Raw genomic sequence first — 12,094 nt, 5'->3', positions numbered from 1 at the left:
TAAATTAAACTCCATTTTGGATTCAAGATTAGATGTTTCACCAAATTGCTCACAACTACTTTTAGTTATAGGTAAATACAACTTACTACAAAACTCTTGAATTTGGGCGTATAACTCTACAATTTTATCGCAATGAGATTTAACTAATAATAAACTTTCGCCACTAAATATCTTATCATCTATTTGCTTCCTAATGCTTACAAGTAAAACAGAATAATCATTATATATAATAGTTGCTTCATTCAACTTTTCTTTCAGACGTTCTGGTGTCCTCCTTTCTAAACTTAACTTAAACAAATTCTCTTTTAATTTTCTCAACTTTTCGTATATATCATTGAGCTCTAGTACCATTATTTGACATTTTAAGGAAAGTGGAGCAACTAGCCTAAGTAATAATAACTAATAATTGGGTTGTATAGTATAAACCATTTACCACACATAGTTCAACGCTTTAGGATTTCACTTTACGCACACTTTACACTCACTTAACGCGCACTTGGTATCGAACTTTGGGTTACGCACCGAGATCTTCCTTATGAAGTGGACGCCCCTGTCCGGGACTGCTTGAGCACGCTGGACATCGTTTTCTTTCTGCAGTTTCCCTGCGACTACGCCGATAAGTCGAGTTCCTCAGAGATTGACGTAGGATTTGGTCATTGATCCACTGGTGATGGCAGTTCTTATAGCATTTGTACAAAAAATAGGCTGCCACTATCAGCAATAACCCCAGAATTATCATCATCACCATGCTGATCGCAGAAACATGATACTGTAGCTGTTCGGTACTAGCCACATTCGTAGCTCCGATGCCATTCTGGTTTATAATCACTTCTTCACGTTTTGGAGTATTAGAATTGCACATTTTAAAGTTTATTGGGTTTTATTAATTATTGATTTTTGAAAGTTCAATAACGCAACGTACACTTAGGATGAGAGTCTGTACCACCCACGTTGTATGCCGGCATGGATACACGACACCTCAATACCAATCCTGGCAGGGTCGCCATGTAAGGATTGTATTGAGTAAAACACTCGACTGCTGATTGAATACTGACTTTTATTAATAAGGATTGATATTTAAATACACGAGTAAGATACATTGATATATGCGAACTTAGAACTATAGGATATACACTACAACACATAGGCATCTGTGGAGACCTGCTGAGGTGGTTCTCTTCTTATATTGATAACAGATCTCAAGCAGTAGTTATTACCAAATGTGTGTCTAGCTGGGTAAACGTGCTTAGTGGAGTGCCTCAAGGTTCTTTACTCGATCCTTTCTTATTTGTAGTTTATGTGAACGACATCGATCAGTGCCTCCATTCATCCAAACTTTTATGTTTTGCCGATGACATGATATTCTTTGCCGCTTTTGCTTCACTTGATGACATGTTTGCCTTACAAGCAGATCTATGTCGGCTCGAAGAGTATTGTCACAGTATTGTCGAGCTAATAAACTTGACCTCAACCCAACTAAGTGTTCCGTTATTACCTACACCAGGAGGTTCTGGTCACTACCTATAACTTGGCTGGCGAAAACCTACCGAGGTGCTATACAATTTGCGATTTGGGCGTTTATCAAGACATGATGCTATTGTGAAAAAAAAAACATCTAAACTAGTTACTTGGCTTTACAATGCGAATTTCTAAATGCTTCACTCAGGCTAAAACGCTCAAACTATTGTATTTTACTCGAGTACGCATATCAAATATGGAATTCACGGTATCATAAATACATCGACCGAATAGAAAATATACAAACACGCTTCATAAAATATCTTTGTTTTCACCAAAAGGTTCCATAGGACTCGGCTGAATCTTCCACTCTTTAAGCAATTCCACCTACTGCCACTAGTAGAACGACGTAAAATTGCAGACTGTCTGTTTTTGTTAAAAATCCTCCACAAAGATATTGACAGCTCTGAACTGTTGTTCAAATTTTATTTTAATATGCCCAGAAGAATGTTACGTTATAACCTTCGCATTTGTGTTACTCATTCGTCATCAAATTATAGGCAAAACAGCTATATTGTAGAAGTTTTAATGAGATAGTTATGCAAGCAGCATGATTTTGATCCTTTTATAACTAACTAGTGTAAACTCAGCCAGAAGGTGCTTAAGTCTCCAGTTTTTTAAGTGACATCCAGTGTCTTTCAATGTTAGCCAAAGAGCTGGCTGGTTAACACTGTTGATCATTTTACTATAGTTAGTGCCTAAAAAAAAACAAATGTATGCATTTTGAAGCTTGGATGTAGTAACCTAAATACATGTTGTATGCTGCGGTCTGTGCTCGCATCATACTTCATTTTTATAATAATTCTACACGCGAGGACTTGTAACTAATTGGCTTTCTGGTGACTATTGCCTCCTTTTTATTAAGTTTTTGTTAGCTGTAAGTCCTCCATGTACTAAAGAAATAAATAAATAAATATTTTCTGTTACAAGTTTTTCTTAATCGGTACAGTAACGTGTGCCGAATGAAAAGTAATTAGTTAATTAACCTTTCAAATGAGATTTTTTTTTTTTTGTAAAAGGAATAGATAAGTAGTTATCTTTACTTTAAGGAACTAGAAGGTTTTTTAAAATAAAAACAACGCTGGTGGCTCCGTTCCGTTTCTTTGCTCCCAAGTGTACAAAGGATGGTTTAACTTTGATATTTTTAGGGGTGAGGGGGGGAATCATCCAATTACTTCTCCCGCTTTGGGCGAGATGGGAGGAAGTGTCAGACTCTTACTGATTAAAAACCACCCCGTCCTTCCTTCTGCTTTTTGAGCCAGAGCCCCAGTAAACCCGCTAGGTAGTCCGCCGCTCCGGATCAGGCTGATGGTCATGTGGTGATCTGATGACTCTATGAGCCGCGCGCGAGACGCCATGCGCCGTTCTCACGGATCTGGATCTGGTCGGGCAGCGAGCTACCCTTGCTCACCGTCCGCAGGCCCGCATTTACGGTGGCCGGAGATCATCACGCGATCCCCAACGCCCGGAGTGTCTCTCGCGACTGCTGCTGGGGCGTGAGGAAATTCGTTCTGTCCCGCGCTCCGCCTCCTCCTTAACTAGCATGACTGATTCGCAGAAGGAGGAGGCAGCTTCTCAGTCCCCTCGCTCTGCACCATGGCCTGAACCAATGCCGGACGCGAGAGGTCATCGTCGCCGACCACATCCCTAAGGACACGGCGGAGCTCATGCAGGACACCGTTTGCTTCACCGTGTCCTCCGGGTGTTCCTCGCAGTGTTGACACCTGGGCGTTTCCTCCCGCCAAATCAGAAACAGGAACCTACTGAAGCTCCCATATCCGGTAAGCACCTGCGTCAGGCAGTAAGTGAGGGCTCCGCCTCTCAAGCCACTCCTCAAAGAGGGGACTTACCGCTGCAATGACAACGAGTCCAGCTCTTGGTTTGCGACAGTCGTTGCTGCCATTCCGCAATAAGATCGCGCCGTAGCTCGTCCCGCCACGCACAACTTTGATACTTGTTAGACAAGGTAAAAAAAGAGGACCTTGCATTTTTTATTTTATATTTAATACACGTTTGGTCCACATTCTCATCAGTTACCTAAGTACAAGGTCAATTCGATTTCAGTTAATTATTATGTCATATTATTACCTACATTGCATACAAATTAATATAATAAAATATAAGACCCAAAGTAACTAATAGAAGGACATCTATTGCTACGCAGGTGAAACTAAGTCATAATTAACGTCAAGTGTAGAAGATGGCGCTGCTGAGTTCGAGAGCTGCTAGTAGATAGTAGTAGATCCCCCGGCGGGCGGCGGGCTCTCCGCATCACCGGGCAGTTTATTATATATTGTTTTATTCAATTCAGTACCTACATAGTTAAATGGTGCACATATCCGATGACGAACTAATAATATAATACATTAGTTAATTAGGTATTTTTTTATTTATTTTGCAATTGCCAAAACTAGGCGTTTGTGAAAAATAATTTAATTTATAATATTAAATTTATCTACCGGATTCTAAACTTCGTCCTGTTGGACAGAAAATGATAACTGTTTAAAATATTTATCTTTGTAACAGTAACGATAATGAAGTATCTAAGTAAATCAATCTGCAGAATAGTTCTCAACTCAATAATTTCATTGCAACGATACCATAGATCTGCAGCAGCGCCAACGTCTATACGAGAACCTAGCAATGTGTAGCAAGATTATACTTAATACCAACGTAAAATTGTAGGTACGTCTGTATTTTTGAATTTTTTGATTTCGTGGACAACTTAGGATGTTTCTCCGACATTGATCACAACAACAACAACAAAGGATTGTACGTACGTACATAGTACCGCTACGCCATTAATTACCTATGATGAGCAAATGTTAGATATGTAGTCCGTATTGAGTGAGTAAAAGTCACGACACAAGCACTGCATCCACATCCGCACATGAGTTACGTTTCGCGTAGAGCAATTCGCTCCAAGTGTCGAGAGTCGAAACGTATTACGTAGTTGACGTAGTCGAGTAACGACGCGAGCGCAAGTAGACGCGCACAGCGGGGCTGCCGCGGGCGGACTGGCGGCGCGCGGCGCGGCCCGTGCGTGGCGTGTGCGCCGCGGCCCGCTCCGCCCCGCGCGCCGCTCTCGGTCCGACCGCGTTACACGTAAACAAACTCATTTAGACTGGTGACACTCGAATTTGATCAACTAGATAAGTTATTTATAATATTATCAAAATGAAGCTTTCTGATGACAAATACCTAAATACACTACACTAGACCACAGTTACTTAATAAGGCTTTAGAAGCTCACAAAATTATATAATTTGTTTCCGTGACAGACAACACCGCGTAGAGTAGAGAGGCCATAAATCACTGACGAGCATGACGAGTCGGCTGTGATTCCCTGGTCAAGCAAAATGTATTAGCAGTAGGTATTAGGAATGGAATTGAAGCTAAACCCTCTGTGTGTTAGTGGCAATGTCAAACACATATATGCGAATGGTTTTGAAATAAAGTGGGTGTTTTATTGCATTTTTGAGTGTGTGAGTAGTAGGAAACGCTGTTGCGTACTATCGTTTGGCAACATATTAAATTAGGTAATATTATTTCGAAAAATGAAATGCAGCGTAGAAAACAAATGTACCTATTGGGGACTAGCTACTCCCGTGCGGTTTTACCCGCTCTATTCGGTTTCTATTGATCGTAGCATGATGTTTTAGTAGTCTCTGGCCTTCCTAGATGAAAGAACCATCCAACTAAAAAATAATGATTCAATTTGGACCACTAGTTCAGAAAATTAGCGCGTTCAAACAAACAAACACACAAACTCTTCAGCTTTGTATATTAGTGTAGATGTTATTATCGTGCGCCATCAACATAAACGGCCTGTCAGCTTGTACACTCCCAGCCTGCTCCTGGATGTTTGATCCCTTTTTATTCGAACATTAATATTTACCTAATACTACATCGCCGTGCTTATATGTATATGTTACGGTCATAGTGATTAAATAGCAATTATACATAATGACTGGTCATTATACATAAATGCAAATTGCACTTGACAATGTAATAAATTAATCACTTTACCTGGACATTAATCATAATAGGAAGTGTAAGTTAGTCAAAGTAATAGTACATGTGTAACTCAAAATGTCACAAGAGCCTTACTTGTAAGAATAACTTGTAAGCATAAAAAATTGTCTTTTAGATTAAAGACAAATTTGTTTTGGCATAAATTTGAATTGTATAACGTTAGTAGACCTAATGACTGCTAAAAAATTAATTGCTACAAAATCGACTCCACGTAGTCTTGTTTGTCCTACCCCTAGAGTGCATTTTAAAATCGCATAGGCGCGTAGAAGCGAGCAACAAACCGAAACTGCGGTGGTGAGCGAAAGCCGTCTGCGACGATTAGCACGCGTGGAGGAGGCTCGCAGCGCCGGAGCCATGACAGAAAACCTGCCTGCTGCATGCTGCATATTTGTTTGCATGCTGCTCGTTTAAAACTAACTCGTTTTTCGTTTTTCGTTTTTTGTTTTACATTATCCAAGTCGTCGATGATATTATATAAAATTGCTAGTTAAAGTGATTAATTTTGTGTCATTCATCATTTTATCTAATTTGAGTAGACGTTATAAATTATTGCTAAACAGTATATATAATATCAAGATTTATTACTTTGGCTGTAATATATATAACTTGTTTTCAAGAAATAATAACTTTAGTAGAAACTTCTCATTTAATAAGTAACAGAGTAAAGAGAGAATTAAGTAGTCGCATAATGAAACCATAATATATGGGAGGCCTTTGGAATGTCAACTAAATATGAAGTTATTACGCACTACGCACTTATAAAGAGTTAGTACACAAACAAGTAATTTCTGCGAGCATCACCCGGAGTATACGGCGCGGCGTGTCCTGTCCTGCTTGGGCTGAGCACTGCAACGTCGGTGTCTTCAGAGAAGTGATCGGTCAGCGCGACCCGCACCTGGCCTTGGTTAAAGCCTTGACTGCAAGGTTGGCGCGGTGGCTGGGTAACCGGCTGCCGCGCAACGTGTAACGGGTTCTATTCCCGCACGGAGCAACTCTTTGTGTGATCCACAAATTGTGGTTTCGGGTCTGGGCGTCATGTGCATGTGAACTTGTATGTTTGTAAACGCACCCACGACCACAGAATAATAAGTACAAGTACTACGACACATGAGAAAATCCTAGTGCGCGGCAACTTTTTAAAAAAAGAAAAGAAAGCCATGGTGCGGAATGAGGGGAACTGGGATGCCGTCTCCTCCATCTACGAAGCAGTCATCCTCACGTCTGACACCGCTCCGGCTCACGCGGGGCGGGAGGAGTCATTTGATGATTTTTGCTCTACAGTTAAACGAGGGTTACTGTGATTCCGGTACAATCAGGGATACGAATTTTTGCTATAACTATTATTGGAGTGTTCCAATAATAGTTATAGCAAATAGTTGATAACACACATAAAACATTCGATATTAATTAATGATGAATAAACATTCATGTGGATAGTGCTACAGTACTGTGGTGATGAACAAACATTCATGATATCAATAATGCCATGTACATTGTAGGTAAGACTAGGTCTGTTCCAGTAAAGGACTGCTCTGCATTCTGTCGTTTGTTTCATATCTACCTCATGCAAATGTAGTAAATGCGTAAATACTTTAAAATGACTAGTTCGGCACAGTGTTCATTAATAAATATTCATGAGTGGTAGCTCGCCCGTTCACGTGAGTGCCACCGATAGTGACGCGACCGCGCCGGGCCTCTAATTATTCTTAATTTGTCTACAGCTACTTTTATATAAGTTCAGGGTTGAAGCACATTCTAAAATTGCAAACTCTTAAATTTATTATATTTCAATTAGGTGTCTACTGTTTCATTATTGTCATTGTTACCCATGTATGGCTGTCGTGCCTCGCATACGTAAAGGTGGCCGCAAGGAAAATTCTTCAAGCATGGGCCTGCGGACGACCAGAACCAGACCATCAGATCACTACAGATGAGGTCCAGTAAGGCTTAAGCCCGACCCGAAGTTGTGGACTACCTAGCAGGTTTACCGGAGCTCTGACTCGAAGAGCAGAAGTAGGAACGGGATGGTTTTTAGTCAGTAAGAGTCTGACACTCCCTCACGCCTCGCCCATCGGAGGGAGGAGCCATTGGATAATTTTCCCCCCTTAAAATTACAAGAAAAGCTTAATACAGCTTCTCATGATATTTTAGTGGTTCTGTTGACTTGGAACAATAGACTACTACGATTGTAATGAAGTTGTGTGCGGACGGCGGCGGCGCCAACATCTGTGCACGCCTGCGCGGCCGCCTGCAATACAAATGACAACGGACAACGAGTTTTGTTTAAAGTTGCCATTTTAATGTAGATGAGTGTGTTGTGACGGCGAGGTCACGCGCTCCAAACTAGACTCTGCTGTATTACACGCACGACTTGTGTGTGTTCCAACTGAGCTATAGAATTGTTAGCATTAGCAATGGCTTGGATTGGCCATGTGCAATTGTTCAGACCTAGTATATACTTAACTGAAATGGTTACAGATAATTACGATAGTAGCTATAAAGTAGTAGTGGTAAAGTCAATGATATGCTTCAGTTACCACTTACTGACTGCAATCATTGGTCGAGTGGTCTCCGGTGGGACCACTGACAGCCAAAAGGTTCCGATCTACTTAATCATTTCACTTTATTTGGATTTTATTTTAATTGGGACTTAAATTCAACATAAATTGTGAAAAGTGGGTGTACACAGTGGCATTACGTGCCATAATGTGCACCTCTGCCTACCCCTTCGGGGATTAAAGGCGTGACAATATGTATGTATGTATGGGACTTAAATTTAGTAAGGTAGGTACCAAGTACCAACTCCAGACGTATGATCGGATGGGCTCGCTGTCATCGCAGCGGGAAGTCCCCTCTTTGAGGAGTGGCTAGAGAGGCGCCACGGCGTCCTCACCTACCGCCTGACGCAGGTGCTTACCGGACATGGGAGTTTCGGTAGGTTCCTAGTTCCTTATTGGGCGGGAGGAAACGCCCGGGTGTCATCACTGCGAGGACCGCCCGGAGGACACGGTAGAACATACAGTGGCGGTGTGCCCTGTGTGGGCTGAGCACCGCCGTGTCCTCAGGGATGTGGTCGGCGACGGCGACCTCTCGCGCCCGGCACTGGTTCAAGCCATGGTGCGGAGCGAGAGGGACTGGGATGCCGTCTCCTCCTTCTGCGAAGCAGTCATGCTAGCTAAGGAGGAGGCGGGCCGCGTGAGGGAACAAACCTCCTCACGCCCCAGCCGTCGCGAGAGACACTCTGGGCGACGGGGATCGCGCGACGATCTCCTAGTTTACCGGGGCCCCGGCTCGAAAAGCAGGAGAAGGAACGGGGTGGTTTTTAGTCAGTAAGAGTCTGACACTCCCTCTCGCCTTGCCCAAGGCGGGAGAAGTCATTGGATGATTTTCCCCCACAAAAAAAAGACGTATGATCGGAAAAATGTGGGTTAATTAGAAAGTGTTCCGATTTAGAAATTGCACTTTTATTTCTTAAGCAGTTTTGACGTTTCAAAAGTATTTTGAAACACTACAATTATTATAAAATTTTTATTTACCTAATTCTTATTTAATCTGTTTATATTTTACGTTGGGCTTATTATTTGCATCGCACCCTTTTGAGTTACAAGTGATATAACGGGTTCGATGCTGACCTTACCGTACCTTCCATTATCACTTATAAATGATTAGGAGTTAAACAAAAAACGTTTAAACATTTCCAATCACTTGGTGTACTTGGTGTAGGGACCTAACTACCTATTATAGCCTTGTAGGAAATTAAATACAAAAACATTGTTGTTTCGTTGTTTCAAAAACAAATAACACGAAAAATAGTTATCATGTTATCGGCAAAAAATAAAATAAATAAATAAATAAGTAAACAATACTAGGTACGTATCAAGCTCTACCAACTGATGGGTTAAAAGACACGTTACACACGCAAGTTCATAACAAAATTCATGTAGTTTTTATTATACATATAACCTTAAAAAAACTTGGCATAGAACCATAGTTTAGATTTTTTCATATAAAAACTTATATAGCGCCCTTTCTTTTCTGATACCCGTACCTGAGCCTGTACTGTAGGAATGCCATCGCATTCGAAGTTCCGCCATATCTACCTATCTAATTGTTCGAAAATAACGCGACATGCTCGACAATGTCCGATATGTGGGCTCCGAGCCAATGAGTGGCTTCGGGTGTTACTGGGCCAAACCCACTGGCCGGCCACGACCTGGCGACCCGTCACCTGGTGCCCCCTGGTGCACCTGGCGCATACTCGCCTGGCATTCTAACCACCTTTCGTCCTGACCACATCAAACGGATTCACGAATGGTGAAATGTCGCTACACGCGATATCATGTTGTTTCTCCTTTCTGAAACACAACGATTTGGCAACTCTTGATAAACTATTTTTATATTCAGCGACTTGCGTTTGTTTATACATCACTCTATCTATTTATATGCTATTGTGGAAGCACAGTCGCGATCAAGCGACAGACGGCAGAGACCTGCATAGCTGCTGGTGCTGGGTGCGCGTAGTCCGTCGGGCTGCCGGCTGATGTAGGTGGCGCTGGGCGCCGTCGGCCGCGATGTAAATAAATAAGTCGTATACGGGAGCGACGGCATCAGGCCGCGGCCTTCACCAGTGAAAGTGTAACCAAAATAGCTTATCGCATTGGAAATAAATAGCGGCCCATTAATATATTTACGTTCCTCGTAGTGCAGCGCGCACTAGAGAAAACACTCTGATGCTATGTGTGAGTTCCACATTAAATTATGATAATTTACTCTCTCTTTATAAATAGTTTTCTAAAAATGAAAACGTGCATTCCTGTGTGGCCAGTACCCGATTGCTCTCAGAAATGAATATCAAACCACGTGACGTGTAATCACACTGTGAGAGCATCGAGTAACGTAAGTGTTGCGCACAGTGATAACCAGAGGTCGCCTAGTGATCGCTAGTGTCTAGCAGCTACCTAGCAGTCGCTGGCATGTTGCAGCAGCTGCCTAGTTGGCGCCAAGCTACTAGTGGTGGCTGGCGTCTAGCTACCCTAAGGGTCGCTAGCGTCTAGCTAACTAGAGGTCACTGGTGTCTAGCAGTTAGTAACTTGGGTGGGCAGGTGGGATTTATCCTCACACTATAACGTGCTTCATTTATCAATTGTGCCGAAACCGGTACCTAGCTTGACCACTACTTATACTCTATATAAAAAAACTGTGACTGACGCTGTTTGCAGTTTAATGAACGCTTGTTATTGCAATACCGGCCGACAGCGGCGCGCATTACAAGGAGTACCAGCACACGCGGTATGATTGGATCACGCATTACATGGTATGATGTCACGTCGCATGCTGCAGGGAGCAGGCTGCGTTATGTGGGACACCGGTCGCGACTTGGCGACGGTTCAAATACAGCACTTGTAAATCTCACACTTTGTGCAACAATAACGCGAGCTGTTGAAATATTTGCACTCGTATAAATAAACGCGAGCAACTACCACTCTGGTCCGCTGGTCGCACAATGTACGTATTTCAAACTTTATCTGCGTCCATGTTTATTCTTTTTATAAATTACATTTGTTATTCCAAGAAGCTATGACAATATTTAGAACATACATTGTTCCGGTTTCGTTAGCGTACATAATAATATGTACCGTACATACATACTTTCATCATTTGTTTGGAACTATCGCCATCACCCTACAAGTACCTACTTACTGCGGCCGGACGTTGAATACTCCAGAGAGCGAACTTCTAAGAACTAATTGTATAGAGACGTGTATACAGTATACATACATTATATATATATATATGTCACCGGAAAATAACAAGATCCGTAAGTTTATATATTTACTAGTAAGTTTATAAACTTACGTAGGAGTCTAAACGGAAGATAAATTGTAATATTTTACGTCAATTTTTTCGTAAACTTAGCAATTTCCGACGTCATACGGTATCTATTATCTATTAATTTATAAACTAACGGATATCTATTCGTAAGCTTTTATATGGTTCGACCAATTACAGAAACTCTTTTAAATATACGCATCTTTGAAATACGTAAAATAGGATTGGTCAATGTTTATAGTGGCAATGCTTGTGTCCACGGAATAAACTATAAATTGGAAGCAACAATGCCGGGTAATATTATTACGTCAATTTTTAATCGTAAACTTAGCAATTTCCGACGTCATACGGTATCTATTATCTATTAATTTATAAACTAACGGATTGATTGGAAAATGCTAAATTCACTAGACAATGTAATAAATTCATCACTTTATCTGGGCATTATTCATAACAGGAAGTGTAAGTTAGTCAAAGTAGTAATACATGTGTAACTCAAAATGTCACAAGAGCCTTTAAGATCAAAGACTAATTTGTTTTGGCATAAACTTTATTTACATAACGTTAGTAGGCCTAATGACTTATGTAGCAAATAGTGGTGGTGAACTTGTAGTGCCCTATACATAATTCCGATCAAACTAGTTTGCTATAGTTTCTGTAACAATTAAATGATACCTAATGTGCTTAATTTAATAAGCTGTGCAACAAAAGT

General features: G+C 41.3%; 1 protein-coding gene across 9 annotated transcripts in view; it reads right to left on the bottom strand.

Moving 5' to 3' along the window:
• The window catches only part of LOC118273351 (uncharacterized), a 30,356-nt gene extending 25,793 nt beyond the window's left edge, over nucleotides 1–4,563 (bottom strand). For 2 of the 9 annotated variants that reach the window (XM_050697757.1, XM_050697763.1), the window contains exon 1: nucleotides 4,328–4,562. Coding sequence is in view for 5 of the 9 variants with exons in the window: in XM_050697746.1 (XP_050553703.1) it covers nucleotides 3,369–3,506 (138 nt within the window). In the remaining 4 variants the exon portion in view is untranslated. The other 7 variants (XM_050697754.1, XM_050697765.1, XM_050697748.1 and 4 more) reach the window with 7 other exon arrangements.
• Between the last annotated feature and the right edge of the window lie 7,531 nt (nucleotides 4,564–12,094).

The sequence above is a fragment of the Spodoptera frugiperda genome, chromosome 1, assembly GCF_023101765.2.
Source record: "Spodoptera frugiperda isolate SF20-4 chromosome 1, AGI-APGP_CSIRO_Sfru_2.0, whole genome shotgun sequence".
Taxonomy (NCBI): Eukaryota; Metazoa; Arthropoda; class Insecta; order Lepidoptera; family Noctuidae; genus Spodoptera; species Spodoptera frugiperda.
Note: the sequence above shows the minus strand (reverse complement) of the source record. Positions and strands in the feature narration are given on the sequence as shown.